This window comes from Danio rerio, chromosome 10 (assembly GCF_049306965.1).
Source record: "Danio rerio strain Tuebingen ecotype United States chromosome 10, GRCz12tu, whole genome shotgun sequence".
Classification (NCBI taxonomy): domain Eukaryota; kingdom Metazoa; phylum Chordata; class Actinopteri; order Cypriniformes; family Danionidae; genus Danio; species Danio rerio.
Genome location: NC_133185.1, coordinates 38,169,538 through 38,194,730, shown reverse-complemented (window position 1 = coordinate 38,194,730; position 25,193 = coordinate 38,169,538). Strand labels below are relative to the sequence as shown.

Below are 25,193 nucleotides of genomic sequence, written 5' to 3'. Positions count from 1 at the left end.
GGATGATTTACAATATTACATTTGTGCATATTCATCAGATTAGTCAGTAGACAAGAATGGATAAAATCTAGCAAGAAAAACTTAAGATCACAGTTCAAAAATCGGTTTAACCCAAATTAATATGCTGGGGAAATGTATTAAATACAATCTTTCTCAGTCGTTTTGGTACATTTGTCTGATCATAATTGAAATTTTGCAGAACAGTAAGTGCATTTCTCAAAACAATGCGCACAAATAGCAAAACACCATGGATTACCTGCAAAAGCCAGTCTCTTGTTCAAAATTCTTAGTTCATCTTTCAAAAATACATTTCTGTGTCAATGAATGTGTCAGTGCCATTAGAATAACAGTAAAAAGCTATTTGTCATTGTGTATGGATAAGACAAATTACTCATGTTGTCAATATAACAGTGTACTTTGGAGGGCTGTTCTGATGTAAACTATGGCTAATTTAATGGCTTTGTACTGTAATTTGTTGACAGATCCTGTCATTGTGATACAGAAAGAAAAAGACAGCACTGCACAAAGAAAAAACCAAACAAAAATATAAATGTGAACATAGGGCAATCTCCTTTAAAATTCACCTTCATTAGAAAAAGTCAAGATTCTCTTGAGAGAAATGTACTAATTGTATACAGATTTAGAAAAAATGTATAGAAAAATGCACTAAGACAAAATATTATGACAACTTGTTCAATCATTATGCATGTTAAGACTTATGCATTATTAAATGTTGTGGGGGATGAGACTATTCAGACAGAGACCAAAATAATACATTTATCAACATGACATAAACAATTGAAAATCTAGTAAAGAGCATACAATTGCACATAATAAATTGCATGGAAAAAGCATTTGCAACTTGTTCAGAGAAATCAGAAACTGCTTTTCTGATGTGTACAACTGACAATGATGTGAAGATCGAACAGGGAGTTTTGACAATTTCAATTCTGATCTGAGAAATGGACCAAAACTCTGTAATAAACAAGAATAATCAAGAGAAACAAAATATATAAAGTTTAGTTGAAATTTATTGCAATAACTATTTTGAAATGCGATATATTTCGTTCTATTCCTACAGATGTTAGGTGACCAATCTCCTACTTTAATGGATATAACTGTTAAAAAAAAAAACTCTTGTTTGAATGCACCAAAAAGTACTGGCTATATATTTACAGAGAAATGGTTCTGACCGGTGCTTAAAAAAAATGATAGAAAAGAATAAGCAATCATGCTAAATGTTATAGTATTTTAAATGACAAAGACGACTTAATTACAAATAAGTTAGGGACGAGGGCTGCAAATTAGCTTTATGCTATATGCCCTATGTACGCAACATCGGTTATCTTTGTATAACAATGTCAAGTGTATTGTCCCTGTAAAATAAACAAGCAAATAAAAATAAGTGAAATTTACTGACTAAAGTGATAGTGCCAAACGTTTAAAGACTTTAAATGACATATAATTATAGTTATTTTGGGGTCAGTCTGTAATCCTAAAATAGTCTTTTGTTGTCATCAAAAGATTTTTGTTTTAAATATGACAGTATTTTTGTTGTTATAAACTCCCTTATTAGAGTTAATCACATTTTAGTCTTTTATAATTCACTTATTGTCCAGAAAAAAATTAATGTAATTAATCAGGGCATGTTCTAGTGTGCAGGGAGAAAAAAGAAAGCTGTATAACGCTCTCATTGTTTGTCCATTTTATATATAATTGTATTCCCGTTTGCTTATGTCATGAACAGGGTGTTCCGGGTCCTAAAGGTGAGCCAGGAGAGGCTCCAGCAGAGGTATGGATGGTGCCCATAAAAAAATGGGATGCTTTTGGATATTTGCCTGTGCATTTATGATGATGCATTGTCACATTGCAGGTGCAGCAGTTGAGAGAAGCACTAAAGATCCTGGCGGAGAGACTTCTCATCCTGGAACACATGATCGGCATTCATGGTGAGAAAATGGATTAATATTAATCTAGACCTCCAGTTATAACTCACATTAAATTCCAGAGCACCATCATGATCTCATGACATAAGCCATGCCAGAGTGGTTGGCCATTGTTTAGTAATGATTTGAGGTTGCAAGAGGATAAATTGCTTTAAAGAATCAAGATGACATCAGGGAACTTGAAATATACTTATTTATAGATGGGGAGACTGCTATGTTTAACTGTAAAAGTGCCATCTACAGGCCACAGAATTTGTGCTTATTAATTCAATACAATTATAATTTAATTTCAATTACTTTAGCTTTGTTTACACTGCAGGCAATTATGACCCAATTTTTTTGCCCACCTGACTAAGATCTGTTTTTTTTTTTGACAGTGTGAACATCTCAAACCGCATCGAATTTGATCTTTTCAATTCTGATTTGTGCCACTTTTATATGTGTTCTTAAATCAGATACAGATCTGGGTCTTGGGTTGAATTCATACTAAAACGTTGTGAACGCAGAATCCTGCGCATATTCTCTATGTACATGCGACTTAACGTGAAACTGAGCGCACATGCAAGAGTGCAAACCCCCCCCCCGCCTCCTCCCCCTAATAAATATGGTAATGACTCTACTTTTGGCTAAACCAAACGAAAAAGTAATGGCAAAAGCAAGCAAAAAAAGCAACTTTGAACAGAATGTGAATTGGAGGTGCTCCTTTCGGAAGTAGACTGGAGAAATGCGGTGTTATTTGCAAGTTTGTCTTCTGGAATTAATAACAAAAGAAAAAAAAAACAGAGTGGGAGAGTTTAGCTGACACGGATAATGCAGTTGGGTCTGAACATCGCACTGAGTGGATTAAAAAAGTAAGTAAGTCTGATGTAAGGGTGAAACATTTTGTAGTGTCTATTTAGGCTAAGTGCAAATAGCACACCGTGTTGGAATGAGCTAGTTGAGTGATTCCCACCCATCACCGTTTTATTGACAGAAACAACATAAATAAAGAGAGGAGCAAATAGCAGCGTGAGTGGCGTAGCTCGTAAAGCGCATGGCAACATGTTTTGCCACTTTCGATCATGAACTCGATTCGAATCCAGCGTCAGATGAACTCATTGGCTGCGTCCGAAACCGCATACTTCCATACTATATAGTACGCTAAAATCAGTATGCGAGCCGAGTAGTATGTCCGAATTCATAGAATTCGAAAATCAGTAGGCGAGAAGTACCCGGATAACTTACTACTTCCGGCGAGATTCTGAAGTGCGCATCCCATGCACGCTGCGCTATCTCATAATGCCCCGTGAGAGAATTCATGAATGGAAGTGAAACGACGCAACTGACGTAGGTAGGTCACGTGACCATGACAAAATGGTGGATGTAGTACATCCGAATTCCATTCATACTTTTCACATTCATACTGTATAGAAAGTACTTTTCTAATGGCCGAGTAGTACGTTTAAATTCAAATGCAGTACCTACTGAGTAGTAGGCGGTTTCGGACGCAGCCATTCTTTTTTTCCCCCACTCCATATCAGATTTTGCCTACTCTTCATCAAGAGGAAGACAAGTAGGAATAAGTGTGTGTATTATGATAAGCGCATTTGAGCATCACATATTATTTGCACATTTATTGAATGGAAATGTTTCTGATTCACGTATGCAAATTCGTGTTCAGATGACGCTTTTATAGCAATTACATAGGGAAAACCGCAGATCGCTGCAAATTGCGCTTTAATGTTTGGCTTGTCAACTGCATGGTATGGAAACCTTATATATCTGCTAGACGTGCAGATGATCCCGTCCCATACAGCTGCAATTGCACGGCTTAAAAATACTTTGTAGAGTGCAATTTAACGTAATTGCCGCTTGGAGCAAATAAAACAACACACACAAGAAATGCACGTACGCCAGACATGAAGTGCACATTGCGCACATTCTCACATTCATTTCATCGTTTGTAAATCCAAGTGTGAGCGTGAAATCTGGCATACACAAAGTTTTTGTGCGTACGCAGCATTGATACATGAGTCCCCTGATGTTTTGTAATCCGACCGCAGTGTGAACGGTTATGTAGGATTTCATGTGACTTTCACATAATTTTTAATCAACACGCTTCGTTTTTCTGCACTGGTTAGTGCCTCAAACACCCTCTACTTCTTAGTAGCATAGCAGAATATCACACAGGGCAAATGTTTTACCCAATAAAATTTAAGGTTGTTCATTTTGAATATTTTTTGAATGACAACTGGTACTCATTAACCATTAACCTGTAACCAAAAAAAGGATTGTTCGTTAAAAGACCATAAAAAAAATTGCATATAAAAAAAATTAAATACATAGGCATACATTTGTTTGCTTATAGTTTCAAATCTGTCTCGACTGTTAACCTGAAAGTTCTCACATGCTTAGCTTCTGCGTCATCATCCATGTTTTGCTCATTTACTTTTGTTTTATTATTAGGAATTTTATGAGTCTTTGTTTTGGTAAATCTTAATACAAGTTGGCCACGGGGTATACTGTATATATACTTTCAATTTTCAGTCAGCCAGGCCAAGCACTTCCGTCGAACTGTCTTCCCATAACAAAATCACCATATTTAAGGTCTGATATCTTTAAAAATCAGTGATCTTTACTGCCTGATTGATATACAATATAAAGTGGGTCTCAGACAGGACAAGAAGCACTGCAATAAATTCCATTTTCCCCACCATGTCTTTGAAATATGAAAATTTATTTTATCCCAGTATTTTTAATTACCTTCTCTATCAGCTTCAATGGCTTCCGGTAAAGTTTTGTATTGATCTTAAAATATCACTTCTAACTTTCAAGGCACTTCATAATCTTGCTCCTCAATATCTCACAGAACTTCCCCATATACCCCTTCTCGCACTCGTAGATCAGCCAACTCTTTCTCCCTGGTGCCACCTTGCACTCGATTAAGCACAATGGGAGACAGGTCTATTACCTCTATAAGGCTCCTCAGCTATGGAACTCACTTCCCCTGGACCTAAGGAGCAGTGATAGTCAGGCCCGGATTGGCTAATCGGGAGGACCGGGAGAATTCCCGGTGGGCCGGTCCGTTTTTTTGGCCGCGAGGGCCGGTATCCCTAGCTCCAGAATCGGTTGCTCTCAGCATTCACACTTTTTAAATTTATGTATCTAAGTTATTTATTTGACCACAGCCGTTTTATTCATTATTTTACCGCAGCTCTACTCTTTTTATCTATTTTCTTTCGGTTTCACAGCTGTTGTGGTTCAGTGGTTAGCACGTTAGTTTTTGACCCCGCAGACCCGGGTTCGATCCTCGTCTGAGTAATTTATTTTTTATTTTTTTCATTTTTATTGTTAAGACATATAATACTGTTAGGGTTGTTAAACATTTTAAGTTCTAAAGCAGTTGTTTTCTCGAAAAAAGACGTGATAGTGTCATTAAAAACTGATTTGGAAATGACCTTATTTTAATATAGTCAGTCGTGAACTGAGGTGGGCCGGTCTGAGGCTTGAAACTCCAGGGCTGAAAAGGAGTCCCACTCCGGCACTGGTGATAGTCCTCACACTTTTAAATCTCGTCTAAAGACCCATCTTTTTAAGCAGGCTTTCCTTTAACAATTTTTCATCATGTTATTTTATATTCGCAATTTGTTTAGACCTGCAACTACTTACATGCATTTAGAATGCTTGTTTGGTCTTTTTTTTAATTAATTGTTTTAATTTGTTCTGGTATGGCTGTTGGTGCTTATTGTAAGGTGACCTTGGGTGTCTAGAAAGGCGTCATTTACAAATAAAATGAATTATTTTTATTATTATTATTAACAGAGTTTCTGTGCTCGCCTGCTGCTAATGAAGGCACTTGTGTTTACACAGTCTTTCATCTCGTTTTACGCTTGAACAACTAAATGAACCCTCAAGTCTATTTAGCTGATTGTATTTTAATTATATTACCTTATCAATGATGCAAAAGGAACTATATGAAATAAGAAATAGTCACATCAACATTTCAACGGAAGTTTATTGGCTGAAAAACACTAGCTGTGCATTTAGCCCGTTTAATTTTTAGAGATTAAATCAGACTAGCTATCGGGAGCTGATTGTTTCTTCTGCTGTTCACGCCGCCATTTTAACCGAACAACCGCCTAAACTGAAATTTGTAGCAAATGTAAAAATAGTATTGAAATAATGACCAAGTTTTTAAATGTGAAGCTATTATAATCTTACGTAAACCTTTACACAACTTCTTTCCTTTTATTTATGTTTGTCTCTCTGCTTTCACCGTTCTGCCCAGATACTCTCTCGGATTCTGGTTCTGGAATAGATCTGCTGGCGGACTTCATGCAAACAGAAAGTGCTAAAAGTGTTGGCTCTGCCAGATCCGCCTCTCCTCTTACCTCGGACAGAAAGTAGCCGGAGTCTGTTGGGTTTAACATGCGCGTGTGAATCTCCTGTCTGCCGCTTTGAAGGACAGATCTGTCACATATTGGCTGATGAGTATTATAATAATAAGAGTGGCACTGATACATTTTTTTTATTTGCTTCATGAGTATTGTGTTTATTAGTGATATTATGTTTTTTTACAACCTCTGTGTATACAGTTAAAGTCAGAATTATTAGCCCTTCTGAATTATTCCCCCTGTATATTTTATTCCCAATTCATGTTTAACAGAATGTTTTACTAGATATTTTTCAAGATACTAGTATTTAGCTTAAAGTGACATTTAAAGACTTAACTAGGTTAATTAGGCAAGAAAGGGTAATTAGGAAAATCATTGTATAACGATGGTTTGTTCTGTAGACTACCGAAAACAAATATTTTGCTTCAGGGGGCTTATAATATTGACCTTAAAATGATTTAAAAATGGACTTTCTCCAGAAGAAAAAATATTATAGAGAATACTGTGGAAAATTCCTTGCTCTCTTAAACTTCATTTGGGAAATATTAGAAGAAAAAAAAAACTGGAGAGCTAATAATTAACTGTATATACCAACTTTTTGTCATCGTTTATTGTACTTCCCATTTTACTTCTATAATGTGATGTATTGTAAAGGGAGACCTATATATTTAGCCTACGCTCATGTGAAATACCTGCCTAACCCTACAATTTTCAGAAAAGTAAAATACGTTCTGTTTTGTTGGACGTTTCAGATGACTAATCCGCTAGAGGGCACTGTTTACATTTTTGCTAATCTAAGATATATTATTTGGCGTGCGCTGTGTTGTCCGTTTCAGATATACTTTTTGCACACATCTAGCGAACCACTGACTTTATCCCCTCTTATCCCCTCTCTAAACCAAACCAGTAGGGTTTTCAAAAGCAAATGTACACTGTAAAACCCAACAGTCAACTGTATCAAATGAAATGAGTGTAGTTACCTCAATTTACTGAAAGTTAATTCTACTCATTTGACAAGAGTTTTTAATTTTTTATTAAATTCCTCATTACTCAAATGGAGTGAGTTCACAGTACTCATATAGATTAGTTTTTTTTAACTCAAATGGTTTGGTTGCAATCGTTTTCCTCAATCAGTTTAAGTTCTCTTCATTTATTGGGTTTTACTCAAGTGTGCCGCAAGCCTACGTTTGAGTGAAGGTTTCGGCCGTTAGATCGCCCCCTGGGGGCTGGCTGCAGTACAAGTCATAAAGCCTGCCTCCTCCGTGTTAATGAAGGAGACTTGAGCCCAAATAAAAAAAAATATTACACTTGCAATAAAATGTCCCGAAAGATAGTTCTGGTCGATTAAGGCACTGGTTATTGTGCTGAAATAGGTGCAGATCTTCATTTTTGTAAACAGTTTGTTTTTAGCAGTAATTTAATGCTGGGCGTGTCATCGTGATTGACAGCTGTGATTGACAGTTTCTCAAAGCGCGGCGTCTGAGCTTCGGCAGGAGACTGAAGTAGACTGAAATGTTATTATTCGATTTCTGTGTTATTTTACCATGACAAAATGAGTTCAGCAGTAAACTATAGTTTCTGACATACATGATCCTGGTGGAACACTGTTTATTCGCTAAGTTCAGGGCTTTTTTCGGGCTTTATTAGTTTGCTGATACACGCCTAGCCACCCAGATAGCAAAACACAGTTCCGGCTAGATTCTCGCCTGCCGGAGACTTATCTCTTAGAGCTCAGACTGACTAATGTTACCTCTGCTGGACCTACTCCGGATGCCTGGACTCACTACCCAATTCCAGCCCGAGTCAATCAAGCCAGATGCGGCGGCCGAGCGAGCAGGCGCTGCCGCATGCGAGCCGGAATCAGCCCGCGACGCCGCGAGTAAGTTATGCGCTGCGGCCTGGAGCTGGCGCGATTGAATATATAAAACCCTCATATTTGTTAACGTTATTACATCCATTTGTGTTGATATGACAGCAAACGCATGCTGAGAAGTTCGGGGGGCGTAGTTGATTTTACATAAAGCGTTTGATTGGAAGCTCGACTCTGCTCATTTTCGCGGCTCCTCCTCTGGCTCCATCAGACAGTCCTTCTGCGCATGTCTGGCTCCAATTTCAGCAGTCTTTTGCGACAGTTTGTGCTCGTCAAGCAGGCGTTTTGCCCTCAAGGCGTTCAATGGGAAAAAGGGCTGTTGCGTCGTCCATATTTTTTACAGTCATTGGTTTTACTATGCTCAAATTGCTTCATTTACTCAAATGGATTCAGTTCACAGTACTCATTAGGATTAGTTTTTGAACTTAAATGGTTTGTTGCAATCGGTTTCCTCAAATGGTTTGAGTCACCTTACGTTTATGGGTTTTACAGTGTAAGAAAAAATGCACTGCGACTGCATAGTTAAACCTTACATTGCTTTTATCTCTTTTGTGAAACTGTACTTCACTGAACTCGAACCCGAGTGCTCAGCATCACATTAAATACAACACCGTGCAAAAGGAGCTGCTGAGGAAACTGACCACTCCAGTTGTCCACATGGAGATAGATAAAGAAATCATAGACACCGCAAGTAATTTTGTGGTATTTATTTGGTGTTGTGCAAAGAACTCCACAAAAATAATCCTTTATTTGTTGATAACATGTCCTTGTAAGTATAATAAGTGAGAAAATGAACAAAAGTTGATGCCGTCATACTGCCTCATTGCATTCATTTTATCGAAAAACTGCAGTTGATAAAGGCTGATTTATACTTCTGCATCAAACGCCGGCGTATGCTACGGCGGTGACGCATAGCCCTTCGCTGTGGCCGTCGGCGTCGCTGACGTGCACCTTTCAAAAAATGTAACTACACATCGCAACAACGTGTAGCGCAAGCTCTGTGATTGGTCGGCTTGGTAGCGCTGACGATTCTGGGTGGGACCAAGAGCCGCGCGAATGGCACGAGCGATTGTTTACAAGTGTGGAGTCCCGTGAAGGAGCTCTGGATGGAAAGTTTTGTTCTGTGTTTACCTCATAGTTAAAGTTGTTGCACGTCTGCTGGTTCCTGCCTCAAAAAGAGCGAGTTTAAGGCTGCGTCCCAAATCGCATACTTATGCACTATTCTACGCCATTTTATAGTATAAATAATGTAAGTAGTGTGTTCACACTGAAAACTCTAAAAATATTAAGTGCACTTTAATGATGCACTCATTCAGCTGGTAAAAAGAAGTGTGGAATGATGGACACTTTACGCACTCAACGACCGCAGGTTTGCTTACGTAGCGGAAGGGGCGGAGCTATCGGACACATGTTGAATAACTTTATTTATTTTGGATTGTGAAAGCAAAATTCTCCTACGAGAGTGATTGTAGCGCCTCCCGATGGTGAATGCGGCAACACTCGCGGCAGGTATTATTTGATAATTCGGTCGTTTATTTCACTGATTTGGCGACCGTCAAACGTCATCAGGGAAACGGTTTGAATTTCCACTTAGTAAAAAAACATTAGTGTGCCATTTGGGATGCCACTACATACATGTACTATCCTGTTGAGTGTGTAAGTGCATAAGTACATAGTGCATGAGTGCATAGTGTATAGTGTGCAATTTGGGACGCAGCTTTAGTCACTTGTACATCCAGGAAGTGTTCAGGAAGAGCAAAACAGCAGTGAAGAGACTCGACACAGAGGAACATTTACACCTCACTGCCAACTAGCGTTTCGGAAGTGTTAATGCAGACCAACAGAGACAGCGCGCAGAAGTATAAATGCACAGCTACGCGCGTTGCATGCGCCGTGGGTTACGCCGGTCACTTGACGCAGAAGTATAAACCAGGCTTAAGTGTGTTTATGTGGATTCACAAAAACGCAGGCTGAAGTACGTATTTCCAATGAAGCTTTGTTGTATATTTTAGCACATTACATTTTATAAATTTGAAAATTGGATGCTTGTAACCAGAATGGAACCTGAAACAATGTGACTTTTTTTTAAAAACAATATAGATGTTTACCTATTGGTTAGACATATCCAAAAGCCTGTGTGGAACTGTCATCACAGAAAAACACCTGTTTTAGAGTAGGAACTAGTTAGATTAAAGATTCTAAAAACACTTTCACAGAGATAATGATCACTTTAACTAACCACTGCAACACACAACAGCGTTCAGTTTATTTTAAGTGGGCTACAGTTTTCCTTAAATCACAATTGATCCAGATTGGCTGTCCTTATAAATATATATTTTTAATGTGATTCCAGTGATATCATCAGCCACTTGAGTATAAGAACATGTTGTTAGATCTTGATTAAAGATTATAAAGCCTCATGTTAATAATATGAACTATATTAGTGTCCACACCAATGCACTACAGTTTTGTTGTCTGTCACTTTAAATGCTCATTTGTTTTAAAAAGTGATAGTTTACCGCAAAATGAAAGTTTCCTCATTATTTACTCACATGGTTATAAACTTTTATGAATTTCTTTCTTCTGTTGAACACTAAACAAGATACTCTGAAGAAGGTTTGAGAAACGCTCAAATGACTAAATGCTCAAATGTTCATTTTTGAGTGAACTACCCCTTTAAAACTGAAGAACAAAAGCAAGACTTGATCATTAAAAATAGTATGATTTTTGATATAGAAAGTGAATTTTTTTTGAATGTTTGATCAAAAAAGATGACATGCTCTCAACGGCCACTTTATTAGGTACACCCTACTAGTACCGGGTTGGACCGCCTTTTGTCTTCTGAACTGCCTTAATCCTTCATGGCACAGATTCAATAAGATACTGGAAATATTCCTCAAGAGATTTTGGCCCATATTGACATGATAGCATCATGCAGTTGCTGCAGATTTGTTGGCTGCACATCCATGATGTGAATCTCCCATTCCACCACATCCAAGAGGTGCTTTATTAGATTGAGATCTGGTGACTGGGGACGCCATTTAAGTACAGTGAACTCATTGTCAGGTTCAAGAAATCAGTCTGAGATGATTTGCGCTTTATTACGTGGTGCGTTATCCTTCAGCCATCAGTAGATGGGTACACTGTGCTCATAATGGGATGGACATGGTCAGCAACAAAACTCGGGTAGGCTGTGGCGTTGACAAAATGCTCAATTGGTACTAATGGGCCCAAAGTGTACCTAGAAAATATTCCCCACCTTTACACCACCATCATCAGCCTGAACTGTTTATACAGAGCAAGATGGATCTTTCATGTTGTTGATGCCAAATTTTGACTCTACCATCCAGTGTGGTCTTCTGCTGCTGTAGCTCTTCTGCAGACCTCAGTTGTAATGAGTGGTTATTTGAGTTACTGTTGCCTTTTTGAACCAGTCTGGCCATTCTCTTCTGACCTCTAGCATCAACAAGGCATTTGCACCCACAGAACTGTTGCTCATTTGATATTTTCTCTTTCTTGGACTGTTATCTGTAAACCCCCCGAAATGGTTGTGCATGAAAATCCCAGTAGATCAGCAGTTTCTGAAATACTCAGACCAGCCGTCTGGCACTAACAACCATGCAACATTCAAAGTCATTTAAATCACCTTTCTTCACCATTCTGATGCTCGGTTTGAACTGCAGCAGATTGTCTTGATCATGTCTACATGCCTAAATGCATTAAGTTGCTGCCATGTGATTGGCTGATTAGAAATTTGTGTTAATGAGACAGGTGTAAAGGAGTGTAAAGGAGTAAAGGAGGACAGGTGTGCCTAATAAAGTGACCAGTAAGTGTATGTGATTATATAAACAAAAAAAATGCATTGTTGACACTTAACGTGGCGTGAATAATGACTTTGTACTGCCGTTATTCAAGCTGACAGTACATGGATTCTTCTGAAGACTACAGCAATATCAAAACTGACTTTGTATGCAAACAATTCCCATCTTAAAATAGACAAAAATAGAACTTCAAAATCAAATTTGACCCTTTGTCTGTATAGAAAGTACATTGTCCGCCACAATAAATCGTGTTTACATCTCCGTTCACCTGTTCTTGTTCATAAAGCCTATCATTGACTTGCTGAAAATCCAAAATGGCAGAACGCAGAACAGACTGCTATTAATAGGGCCGCGGTGAATAGCCAGAGACACACAAAGGGCCCTGTTGACCTTGTTGGAAACGCCAGTGTGGCTTTAAGCGTATTGTTGCTCTTGAGCTTTTGTAAGCCCCTCTAGGGAGAGAGCAAAATCTTTCCCAATCTTGGGCTTTTTTTTTGTGCCTGTGTGTGTGTATGTTGTTGTTGTTGTTGAGTTAGAACGAAGAAGTGCCTGAAGTGTTTGTTGAGACATTTCCCACGCTAGTTCTGTATGTTATTAAGAATCCAGCTTTGCTTTGATTTTATTGATGCATTTCCTTTTTGAAATAAAAGATTATGAGAAAATCATTTCACTGTTTGATTGAGATTGATTGACTTGTTTGTGAAATTGTATCAGTCTATTTTATCCATCTTTTTGTCTTTTCGTCTTTCTATTGAGATTGTTTGTTTCAATAATGAAGAAAATTAAGTTTTTATTTATTTATTTATTTTATTGTATTTATTTATTTAAAAGGAAAGTATATTCATTTATTAGGAGTGTTGCTTGGTTGTTTGTATAATGGGAAATGTATTTATTTTTTATTCATTTATTAGTTTGTTTATTCATTCATTTAGGGAACATTATTTATTCATTTGATGAATTTGCTTGTTGGTTTCTTCATTTAATGGGAGAGAAAATGCATGTTAGTGGCATAATTCTATTGATTTATTTGGTAAATATTTAAAGACATTTTTGTTTAATATGCAAAATGTATTTATTTATTTATTTATTTAATTAAAAGCAAATGTATTAATTTATTAGGGGTTTTGCCTGTTTGTTCGAATTATGGAGAATGTATTTATTTATTTTATTCATTTTATTATTCATTTATTAATTAATTTATTCATTCATTTATAGGGAGCATTATTTATTCATTTGGCGAACTTGCTTGTTTGTTTCTTTATTTATTTGGAAAGAAAATGCTTGTTAGTGGTATAATTCTATTGATTTATTTGGTAAATATTTACAGATTTATTTGTTTAATATGCAAAATGTATTTATTTATGTATTTGTTTGTTTGTTTTTTTTATTAATTAATTCATACATTCCTTTATTCATTTAATTTTGAGTAAAATGCATGTATTTATTGATTAGAGAAATTTGATTGTTTGTATAATGGGGAATTTATTTGTTTGTTTGTTTGTTTGTTTGTTTGTTTAGTTATTTATTCATTTTATTATTCATTCATTAATTTGTACATTCATTTAGAGCGAACATTATTTATTTCTTTATTTTTCACAATGCATGTATATATTTATTTGCTGAATTTGCTTGTTTGTTTCTTAATGGGGGAGAAAATGCATGGTAGTGGCATAATTCTATTGATTTATTTGGTAAAAATTTACAGATTCATTTGTTTAATATGCTAAATGTATTTATTTGTTCATTATGTTTGTATGTTTTTATGTTTATGTTTGTATTTTTTTATTACAGAAATGTGCTTGTTTGTTTTTTTAATGGGGAAATTTATTTATTTATTGATTTTATTATTCATTTATTAATTTGTTAATTATTTCATTCATTGGGAATATTATTTATTTACTTATTAGTTTTATTTTTTATTGTAGCAAATGCATGTATTTTTATTAGGCACATTTGCTTGTTTATTTCTTTGTTTAATGGGAAAGATAATGCATGGTATAGTGGCATAATTCTATTGATTAATTTGGTAAATATTTACGTATTTATTTGTTTAATATGCAAAATGTATTTATTTATAAATTATTTAGTTTTTTCATTAATTTATTCAATCATTTATATGTAAAATTGTTTATTTATTTAATTTTGGGGAAAATGCATGTATTTATTGATTTCACATTTGCTTGTTTGTTTGTTTAATGCAAAACAATGCATGTTTATTGGATTATTCATTCATTCATTATCTTGTCGGCTTAGTCCCTTTATTAATGTGGGGTCGCCACAGTGGAATGAACCACCAACTTATCCAGCACGTTTTTACGCAGCGCATGCCCTTCCAGCCTCAACCCATCTCTGGGAAACATCCACAAACACTCATTTACACACACTCATACACTACGGAAAATTTAGCCTACCCAATTTACCTGTACTGCATGTCTTTGGACTATGAGATGAAACCAGAGCACCCGGAGGAAACCCACGCGAACGCAGGGAGAACATGTAAACTCCACACAGAAACACTAACTGAGCCGAGGTTCGTACCAGCGACCCAGCGACCTTCTTGCTGTGAGGCGACAGCACTGCGCCAGTGCTTTACATATGTGATTATTATACTGATTTATTGGGTAAATTATTTACTTATTTGTTTAATATGCTAAATGAATTTATGAATTATTTTGTTTGTTTAGTCATTTGATTCATTCATACATTCATTTATTTAGGGTACATTATTTATTTATTTATGCATTTGTATAAATATTAATCAGTAATAGTTTATTCATTTATTTAATGGGGAACATTATTTTTTTGTGCATTTAATGGGAAAATTCTATAGATTTATTTGTTTAGTTAGTTGTTAATTAATTAATTAGTTCATTTTTAAGGAACATTTTTTATTTATGCATTTGCTTAAATATTTATCAGGATTATTTTACTTATTAATTAAATGTGAAAACATTATTTGTTTGTTATTTTGTTTATTTATTGGGGCAACTCTATTGATTTATTTGTTCAGTTGTTTTCTTTTATTTGCTTAAGATGCAAAATCTATTTATTCATTTATTTGTTCATTCATTTATTTGTTTATGCCTTTGTTTACATGTTTTTAATGAACTATTTATTTATGCATTTGTTTACATATTTATCATGAACTATTTATTTATTCAGTTTTACTTATGTCTTTGTTTGCATATTTATCATGAACATTTTATTTTTTTTAATGAAAAAGCATGTGTTTGTTTGTTTGTTTGTTTATTGAATGGGACACTTCTATTTGCTTGTTTATAGTGTTATAAAGTGTATGTATTGTTGACAGCACGTAAACAGTACAATAACTACAGTAGCCAGAAAGTGATTTTTGTTTTCTCTTTATTGACAAAAGGCAGGTACAGAGCTTAAGAGGAACGCAACACACTGGAACACAATGGACATGAACAAACACAGAGAAACATGATGGGAAATGTAGTTTTTACTCCTGTTCCTTATCCTCTCCGTGGGTGATGACGTAGCACAGGTTTTTGTAATCCAGGTTACCAGCCACATCCAAGGGGAAGTTTGTGAACATCTGGTTTACCTAGGTACATTTAAAGAAATATTCATGATTAAAATATTGAACAAAATATATTTGAATGATCATAATTTTATATAAACGTTTGCATGCATTATTTAATTCAAATATTACATTTTAACTCTATTCTCTGTGTTTTAGGGGAAAAAAGGTACATACCTCAGCCTCAGTGAATTTGTCTGCCTGGGACATAAGGTGATATTTAATCCTATAAGGAGAAAATAAGACATTAAAAGGAGAAATTAAAAGTTGTTCATTTAAATGTGCTGGAACAAGTTCATATTTACATAAATTGACTTACTCTTCTCCTTTAAGGATGCCTGTACCCTCTGGGTCGAAGATCTTAAAGGCATTGAGAATAGTTTCCTCGGGGTCTGTACCTGTTAATCACAGAAAGGTAAAATATTATTGATTGTTTTACAGCTGCTATGACTCAGATACACTCATACACATGCCATATTTGGACGAAGTTGCATTGAAACCCACACTTCATATACAGTGCCCTCGGATAATTGTGGCACCCTTTGTGAACATGAGCAAAGAAGAGTAAAAAAGAAAAACTTGAGAACAAGCAATTGCACAGAAATTTACATTTAAAACTAAAATGTGTGTATAATTATTGGCACACCTACTGTATAAATTGTAAATGTTGTAGTGTATATACACCCCTCTGAGATCTCCCTTTTAAAATAATGTATTCTACAGGATGCTTTACAATATTATATTTGCGCATATGGATTAGTTTAGTCAGTACTGAATCCAAATCTGGAACTAATCTAACAAAAAACCTCAGATCAAAGTCAAAACATACATAGAGTACACCCAGATTTATATATTATGGAAAAATATAAGGCTTATATATATTTATATATTTCAGAATTATTAGCCCCCCTAAATTATTAGCCCCCCTGTTTATTTTTTTTTTCCAATTTCTGTTTAACGGAGAGAACATTTTTTCAACACATTTACAAACATAATAGTTTTATTAGCTTATTTCTAATATCTGATTTATTTTATTTTTGCCATGATGAAAGTAAATAATATTTGACTACATATTTTTTAAGACACTATACAGCTAAAAGTGACATCTAATGGATTAACTAGGTTAATTAGGTTAACTAGGCAGGTTAGGGTAATTAGGCAAGTTATTGTAATGATGGTTCTGTAGACTATCAAAAAAAAATAGCTTAAAAGGGCTAATAACTTTGTCCTTAAAATGGCATTTAAAAATTAAAAACTGCTTTTATTCTAGCTGAAATAAAACAAATAAGACTTTCTCCAGAAGAAAAAAATATTATCAGACATACTGTGAAAATTTCCTTGCTCTGTTAAACATCATTTGGGAAATATTAAAAATAATAATAATAATAATTAAAGGGGGGCTAATAATTGTGACTTCAACTGTAAACGGCATTTAGAAGAGGATGATGGTTCAGGTTGGCAAAATAGAACTAAAAAAATAACATATAGAGAATTGCTGATGTTAGCTGGATATTGGGGTCAGAAAATCTCTAAAACTACACTCCAACATAACAAAAATCACTATTCTATATCTTTATCTAGTCAGAAGTCAAAATTATTCAGATTTTTTTTTTTTAATATTTCTTAAATAATGTTTAACAGATTCAGGAAGTTTTCACAGTATGTCTGATAATATTTTTTCTTCTGGAGAAAGTCTTATTTGTTTAATTTCGGCTAGAATAAAAGCAGTTTTTAATTTTTTAAACACCATTTTAAGGACAAAATTATTAGCCCCTTTAAGCTAATTTTTCTTTCGATAGTCTACAGAACAAACCATCGTCATACAATAAACTGCCTAATTACCCTAACCTGCCTAGTTAATTTAATTAACCTAGTTAAGCCTTTAAATGTCACTTTAAGCTGTATAGAAGGGTCTAAAAAGTATCTAGTCAAATATTATTTACCGTCATCATGGCAAAGATAAAATAAATCAGTTATTAGAAATTAGTTATTAAAACTATGTTTAGAAATGTGTTGAAAAAAAATGTTCTCTCCGTTAAACAGCAATTGGGGAAAAAAATAAACAGGGGGGCTAATAATTCTGACTTCAACTGTAAATCTAATCCAAAAACAAACTCAAGTATCTACCATTTTTTTGTCGAGCGAAAGATCAAAAGGTTAATAAAAATAAAGCCATTTTTCCTCAGTCTTCTTTGCTGATATTTACATGGTCTCGTCATCAGTATGCAGTGCTGCTTGTGCCTCATTAGCATGATTATCATCTGAATTTTGATAAATCTGATTCTTGCCTTTGAGCTTCTCTCCGAACATGCTGAGGAAGATGGTGAAGTTGATGGGGCCGGAGGCTTCCTTTAGCATCTCATCAAGCTCATCGTTGCCAACGTTCAGACGTCCTGCCAAACACACACATACAGAGATGGACGTTAATACACAGCGCCACTGCTACTGAGAGTATAAGTGAACGCTCGTAGATGCTCAGTGGGGTTCAACGGGCCTTTCTACATGCCTGGAGACAGTAGGATAATTGAAATATATACATATGTATATTTTTTTGGATCAATCAATTAATCAATCAATCACTCTTTATTTTGATGGTCCGTTTGTTGAATCTAAGTTAAAATGCATCTACATGCCATTTACTTCTCATGACATTTAATTCTGCAAAGTTACTCAAAGTTAGTTAAATGTCTGTTAAAGCAGTATCAGCAGATATTGAGCAGACAGTCTACTAATACTCAAATTGACCATTAAAATAAAGTGTTATCAATCAATCAATAAAATACAGAGTTGAAGTAAAAAAAAATTAGCCCTCCTGTGAAATTTGAAGTCTTAATCAAGTATTTCCCAAGTGATGTTTAACAGAGCAAGGAATTTTTACAGTATTTATTGTTATACATTCATTCATTTAAATTTTCGGCTTAGTGCCTTTATTAATCTGGGGTCGCCACAGCGGAATGAACCACCATTATTATTATATTTATTATTATATTTATATAAGTAAATCTTATTTCTTGTAGTTTGGTTGGATTAAAAGCAGTTTTTACATTTATAAATGAATCATTTTAAGGTCAATATTTTTTATTTTAATTTATTTTTTATTTATGAAAAAAACAACAACTTATATTTCAAGGATTTTCAAGACACTCAAAGCGCTTTACACATTGGGCGGAATCTCCTCATCCACCACCAGTGTGCAGCATCCACCTGGATGATGTGACGGCAGCTATATTGCACCAGACCGCGCACCACACACCAGCTGATTGGTGGAGAGGAGACAGAATGATGAAGCAAATTATGAAATGGGGATGGTTAGGAGGCCATGATGGACAGAGGCCAGTGGGCAAGTTTGGCCAGAGTTAAACCTCTCCTTTTTTTTTCGAAGGACATCTTGCGATTTTTAATGACCACATAGTGTTGGGACCTCGGTTTAATGTCTCATCTGAAAGACGGCGCTGACTGAGCAGTATAGAGTCCTCTTCACTATACTCGGGTGTTAGACTCACACAGACAGCAGTTTGAGCGCCCCCTGCTGGCCTCACTTCTGACAGCAACCTAGCTTTTCCATATGGTCTCCCATTCAGGTACTGACCAGGTGCAGGCCTGCTTAGCTTCAGTGGGCGACCTTGTGAGCTAGTTGCTGGAAATAATAGTAGCATCTTGCAAAATAACTTGTAAAATATTATGTATTGTCATCATGGCAAAGGCAAAGTAAACAGCCATTAGAAATTAGTTCATAAAATAATTACGCTTTAAAAATGTGTTGCAAAAACATCACTTGGGAAATATTTGTAAAAGTATTAAGGTTTCATTTCCCAGTACTGGGTTGCAGGTTGAAGAGCATCCATTGCGTAAAACATATGCTGGATAAGTTTGCGGTTCATTCCGCTGTGGCAACCCCAGATAAATAAAGGGACTAAGCCGAAGGAAAATTAATGAATTAATTAAAGTTTCACAAGATATATAGTACTTTTGCCTACAACATAATGAATAAATTGATTAATTAATAAATATTGTTGTGTTTTTTTATGACGTCCACTAAATTTAGTAATCACATTTAAATCAAATAAATGAATGATTTAGAAAATATATAATAATGTATACTAAACGTAAAAATGGGAAATAAAGTTCCACTTTAAAGCATCCACTGTGTAAAACATATGCTGGATAAGTTGGTGGTTCATTCCGCTGTGGCGACCCCAGATTAAAAAAAGCGACTAAGCCGAAAAGAAAAGGAATGAATGAATGAATTTAATGAATATTCAAAATTTGCTACATTGATAATGTAACAGTATTAAAGCCACAATCAAATTCAATCGATGAAATATAAATAATATGATCAATTTAAATAAATATAAATACACTTAATTATGAAAATGGAAGAAAATTGTTTGACAACAGTTTGAGAAAACATTTTGTAATTTATATTTATTTTTTAAAATTGCAAATATGCATGACTGCACTCACTCACTAATTATTTAATTATTTATTTATTTATTTATTTATTTTTTTGGAACAGCTTAATTGTTTTAAGTTCAATAATTTGTAAAAATCATTAACCTTTGAAGGTGCACTCCTTTAAAATATATTTTGGCCCACATCTTGGATTGCATAATATACTGACACAACTCTGATCAATAGTAATAAGCAATTAAAATAATAATGATAATCTATGGATAAAAGGTCAAGCAGGTGGTTATGATGACTGTTAAACAGGATAGTCCACTTAATCGATTTGTGAACATGAAGGAATTGTGTGCAGCCCATCATTCCCTACTGTGCTGAAAAAAGAAATTATTTCTAAAAAGTGAGTCAACTTATTAATTTGGAAGTGTTAAGTTAACTTATTTTGCACATTGCACAACTATGCACATAGTTCATTTACAATTTAAACTTATTTTTATTCACTATTTATAGATAATGTCAACTAACCGCTTTTTACAGTGTAAAGGTCTCTGGCTCTATATGCATTTATCAATGATTTGCATGTAAATTTGTGACAAACACTATCACTATAATGGCATTTTAGCTTTGCCACATTCACAGGGGTTCAAAGATAAGCCACTGTAATTCTTCAAATAATACTTGCGTTATATATATAATATAGTTGCGTTTTAGTGTTATACAGCATAAAAGCCTTTAAATATCAGGATTTTCTTCCGGCATAGGACTTTGTATAGTTTTTTTTTTTACTCACCCAGAGCAGCAAATGTGTCCCTCAAGTCGTTTTTGTCAATAAAGCCATCTCTGTTCTGGTCCATGATGGTGAAAGCCTAAGAAAGCATTCAGGTTTTCAGATGTAAGTCTCAAAATAATACTAGAAAATCAGATGTTGAAGTTTGTGAATGGTGGAAAAAGCTGACCTCTTTAAACTCCTGGATCTGCGACTGCTCAAACATGCTGAACACATTAGAGCTGGCGGCTTCCTTCTTCTTTGCCTTCTTTGGTGCCTGAAAATCACAGCAAAAAAAAAAATGATGTAGATATTGAGTTTTGAAGGTAGAGCATGAAAATCTTTCAGATATTTGTGCTGTAATATATTTTAACTATGCTTTATAAATAAAATTAAAATAGCTCTAAATGTATATCAAATGTAAAATGACTAGCATTTAAATTATAAAAACACACAAAATGTACTAAATAAATCATATGAAAACAAAATCTAAAATTAAGACAGTTAAGCTTTTAACTAAGACTAAAATACCCTTAAATACAATTTATACATGTTTGGACAAATATTATACGCCGTAAAAAAGTGAGTGAACCATAAATTATATAAAACAAATATGGAATTTTATTCATTCGTTCATTCATTAATTTTCTTCTCGGCTTAGTTTCTTAATAATCTGGGGCCACAACAGCGGAATGAACCGCCAACTTATCCAGCATATGTTTCACGCAGCAGATGCCCTTCCAGCTGCAACCCATCACTGGGAAACATTCATACACACTCATTCACACACATACTCTATGGACACTTTAGCCTAGCTAATTCACCTATACCACATGTGTTTGGACTTGTGGGGAAAACCGGAGCAACTGGAGTAAACCCACGCCAACACAGGGCATGCAACATGCAAACTCCACACAGAAATGCCAACTGACCCAGCCAAGACTAGAAACTGCAACCTTCTTGATGTGAGGTGATCGTGCTACTCACTGCGCCATTGCGATGCCCGAAATTTTATCTATTTCTAGAATATTTAATCAAACTATAATACACTAATACAGTGGTTCTCAAACTGTGGTACGTGTACCACTAGTGGTACGCAGGCTTTCTTCTAGTGGTACGCGGAGGAATGATGTATGTCATGTACATGGTCCAAACATTTAAAAATTAATCAAAAATTATGTATATAATATGCCATATATGACATATAGCCCATATTTCTAAGGTAATCTGACACGTTTTTTTAACTGTGCAGAGTTGTAGCTGCTTTACTGGGCCTACTACGCTACTGTATTTCAATACTGCTCATTTTGGTGGTACTTGGAGAGACAATTTTTTTTTTGAGGTGGTACTTGATGAAAAAAGTTTGAGAACTACTGCACTAATATATATAATTTAACACAACTGAAAGTATAATAAAGACTTAATATATAAATCATTAAATTACTAATGATAAATATATAAATAAAACCTTTTAAAACAACATTAAATAAAAAATAAATAAACTTATAAACAAAATATTCACTGAAATACACTAAAATATAAAATATAATTTGTATTTTTTATTTATTTTTTATTATTAATTTATTGTTTTTAAAATTAAAGACACTAAAGCCAGTTTCCAAATAAAACAATAAACAAACAAACCAATAAATAAATAAACAAATAATTAAATAATATTTTTTTAAAATCAAGTTGACAATTATTAATTATCTTTCAATATAACCTGGTGTTTCTTTATATCTAATTGTTAAATTGGCTCATAATTTTAAATTGACTGTAAAAATTGCCCAAAACTGGTTAATCTCAAACACATCTGCATTCATTCCGAAATCATATTGAAATATAAACAGTTTAAAACAAAGTTAGAAATATTAAACTCTCATAACAAAGATCAACTCGAACAGAAAACAAAAAGGGTCCCATTTCAAGCTGGTATACTAAAACACTGTAACAATTATCTGTAAATGAACAACATCTGAAGTTTCACCAATGTTTTGGTGATGAAGTGCATTGTGGGATTTATGATGTTGAAAATTAAATAGTGCAACTTTTATTGCAATTTTAGTAACTCAAAACAAGAAATAATAATACAGAGAGAATTAACTCAGTGAAATTACAGTAAAGTTTTAATACAGGTTTCTGTTCCTTCATTTAAAACACCAATCAAACATATCACTTCAAACTATTAAAACACGTCAAAATTAACCCATAAGTTAAAAATTGACCCTTAAGGCAATTAATTTACAGATACTTTTCACAGTATAATATCCTTTTCCGCCTAAAACCCACCACTCAATTCACCACAAAAAGCAACACTATTGCATAAAGTAAAGCGATGCCGGCCTACCATTGTGCAGATCTTCTCCTGACTCTGTTCTTGGTCTCAAAAAGCCTGAGGGACACTCAAAGATCTCGGCTTTCGGCCTTTATATTGTCCCTGCAGCCCACCTGCTCTATGTTTAGACAATGGAGGAGGAACAATAGCAGAAGAGTGACCATATAGAGAGAGAGAGAGACAGAGCTATTGTTGAGTTTGAGGTGATGATCCATGTGTGTGTGGTCAGGGCTATCTTAGGATCAGTTGGAAGATCGCTAACTAACCCCCGAAGACGGTGTGAAGCTGGATAGATTCACACATCACTGCGTTCGGCCAGATGTGGATGTAACCTGGATTGATTGAATGGTTTGATGGTGTGTTGGTCAGCAGGGCACTGGAGGGATTTGACTGTCAGGAGGAGGAAAAAACAGTGTATGGTGCTTGTTAAATGAGGGAGTTTGAGGAGAATCAAACATTTGTGGGTCAAACTAGATACTGTTTTAGCACTGAAATGTAACATTAGGTTTATTTGAAGTTGTTCTGTAGATAAATCCAATTTCAAAACTGCGATCACATTTTTATTCCAGCCAAACTAGAAGAAATGAGGCTTTCTCCACAAGAAGAAAAAATATTATAGGAAATACTGTGAAAATTTCCTTGGTCTGTCAAAGATTACTTGGTAAATGTTTGGAAAAAGAATACAACATTTACAGGAGAGCTAATAATTTTGCCTTCAGCTGTACACACACACACACACACACACACACACACACATACTTGTATCCATGGTTTACAGGGACACTCTATAGGTGTATTGTATTTTAATCTAAATTGTCCGTATGTATGTGTGTGAATGAGTGTGTATGGATGTTTCCGAGTTTATCCGCTGCATAAAACATTTGCTGGATAAGTTGGCGGTTCATTCTGCTGTTGCGACCCCAGATTAATAAAGGGACTAAGCCGAGAAGTGAATGAATGAATAAATGTATTTTTCACTTTGGCACCCTCTTGGAAATAAAGATTTGTGAGCTGTCACTGGGGTGGTACCTTTTCGAAAGGTACAAATTTGTACCTAAACGGTCTATATTAATACCTCAAGGGCACATATTAGTACTTGCAACTTTTAAGAGGAGCATTTTTCTACTTTTTAGGTACTAATCTGTACCCTTAAGGTATTAAAGGTACAAACTTGTACCTTTTGAGAAGGTACCACCCCAGTGACAGCTCTCGTACCTTTATTTCTGAGAGTGTACACTCTAAAAAAAATACTGTTCCACACAATCCCGTCATGTTGTCCCAACAAAAATTGATTAAGTTAACTTAATTGTTTTTACAAATTTAAGTGGATTGAACATGAAAACAATAAAATCTCAAGAATTGTGTTGATTCAGCTCATTTAAATAAGTAGTTTTAAAGTAACTAACAGAAAAATCTTTTTGTGTGTGTGTGTGTGTGTGTGTGTGTGTGTGTGTGTGTGTGTGTGTGTGTGTGTGTGTGTGTGTGTGTGTGTGTGTGTGTGTGCATGTGCATGTGCGCGTGTGCGCGTGTGCGTGTGTGTGTGTAATTGACACCCTATTTAATACGTTTTTTCCGACCTCCATTTGCCCAGGCATAACAACTCTGGTGGAATCCTGCAAAGACTTTCCATACTGATCCTCTCCAGATTCGCTTTTTTCTCTGCAATTATTACAGTTAATATTACAGTTATTGTAATTTGGTGTAAAATTAAATAAAATGGTGTTTTTTTTTAATTACTTAAAATAAGTTGAAATAACTCAGTTCAATTGCTTGTAAAGTTTTCCTTAATTTAATTAAGTTAGTTCCACACCTTTCTAAAGTGTAAGCTATAAAAAAAAATTAAAAAATTCTGGCTTCCACAAATTTTTTACTCATTCTTCCAACACAAATTTATTAAGTTAATTTAATTGATTTTACAAATTTAAGCGGATTGAACATTAAACTATTAAGTTGTCCCCAAAAAAAAAACTCAAGAATTGTGTTGTTTCAGCTCGTTTTAAATAACTAGTTTAAACAAGCAGCAAAAATCAATGCTGGATTCCACACAGTCGATTTGTGTTGGGACAACATAAAGGAATTAAGTTAAATAATTAGTTTTGACAAATTTAAGTCAATTTAACATAAAATTATTCAG

The 25,193-nt window shown here is 34.7% G+C and overlaps 2 protein-coding genes across 3 annotated transcripts in view; one reads left to right on the top strand and one right to left on the bottom strand.

Moving 5' to 3' along the window:
- The window catches only part of col26a1 (collagen, type XXVI, alpha 1), a 55,892-nt gene extending 43,217 nt beyond the window's left edge, over nt 1–12,675 (top strand). For both annotated transcript variants that reach the window (XM_005172722.6, XM_073914999.1), the window contains exons 12-14: nt 1,748–1,792; nt 1,874–1,949; nt 6,214–12,675. In XM_005172722.6, coding sequence (XP_005172779.2) covers nt 1,748–1,792; nt 1,874–1,949; nt 6,214–6,332 — 240 coding nt within the window. In that variant the 3' untranslated portion in view covers nt 6,333–12,675. The remainder of the gene's footprint in view (nt 1–1,747; nt 1,793–1,873; nt 1,950–6,213) is intronic.
- Nucleotides 12,676–15,359: 2,684 nt separating this feature from the next.
- On the bottom strand, nt 15,360–23,129 carry myl10 (myosin, light chain 10, regulatory). The gene is given in 7 exon segments (NM_001017871.1): nt 15,360–15,578; nt 15,732–15,780; nt 15,874–15,952; nt 17,843–17,947; nt 20,749–20,824; nt 20,915–21,001; nt 23,072–23,129. Coding segments are annotated over 7 exon segments (504 nt in total). The 5' UTR covers nt 23,075–23,129; the 3' UTR covers nt 15,360–15,473.
- Between the last annotated feature and the right edge of the window lie 2,064 nt (nt 23,130–25,193).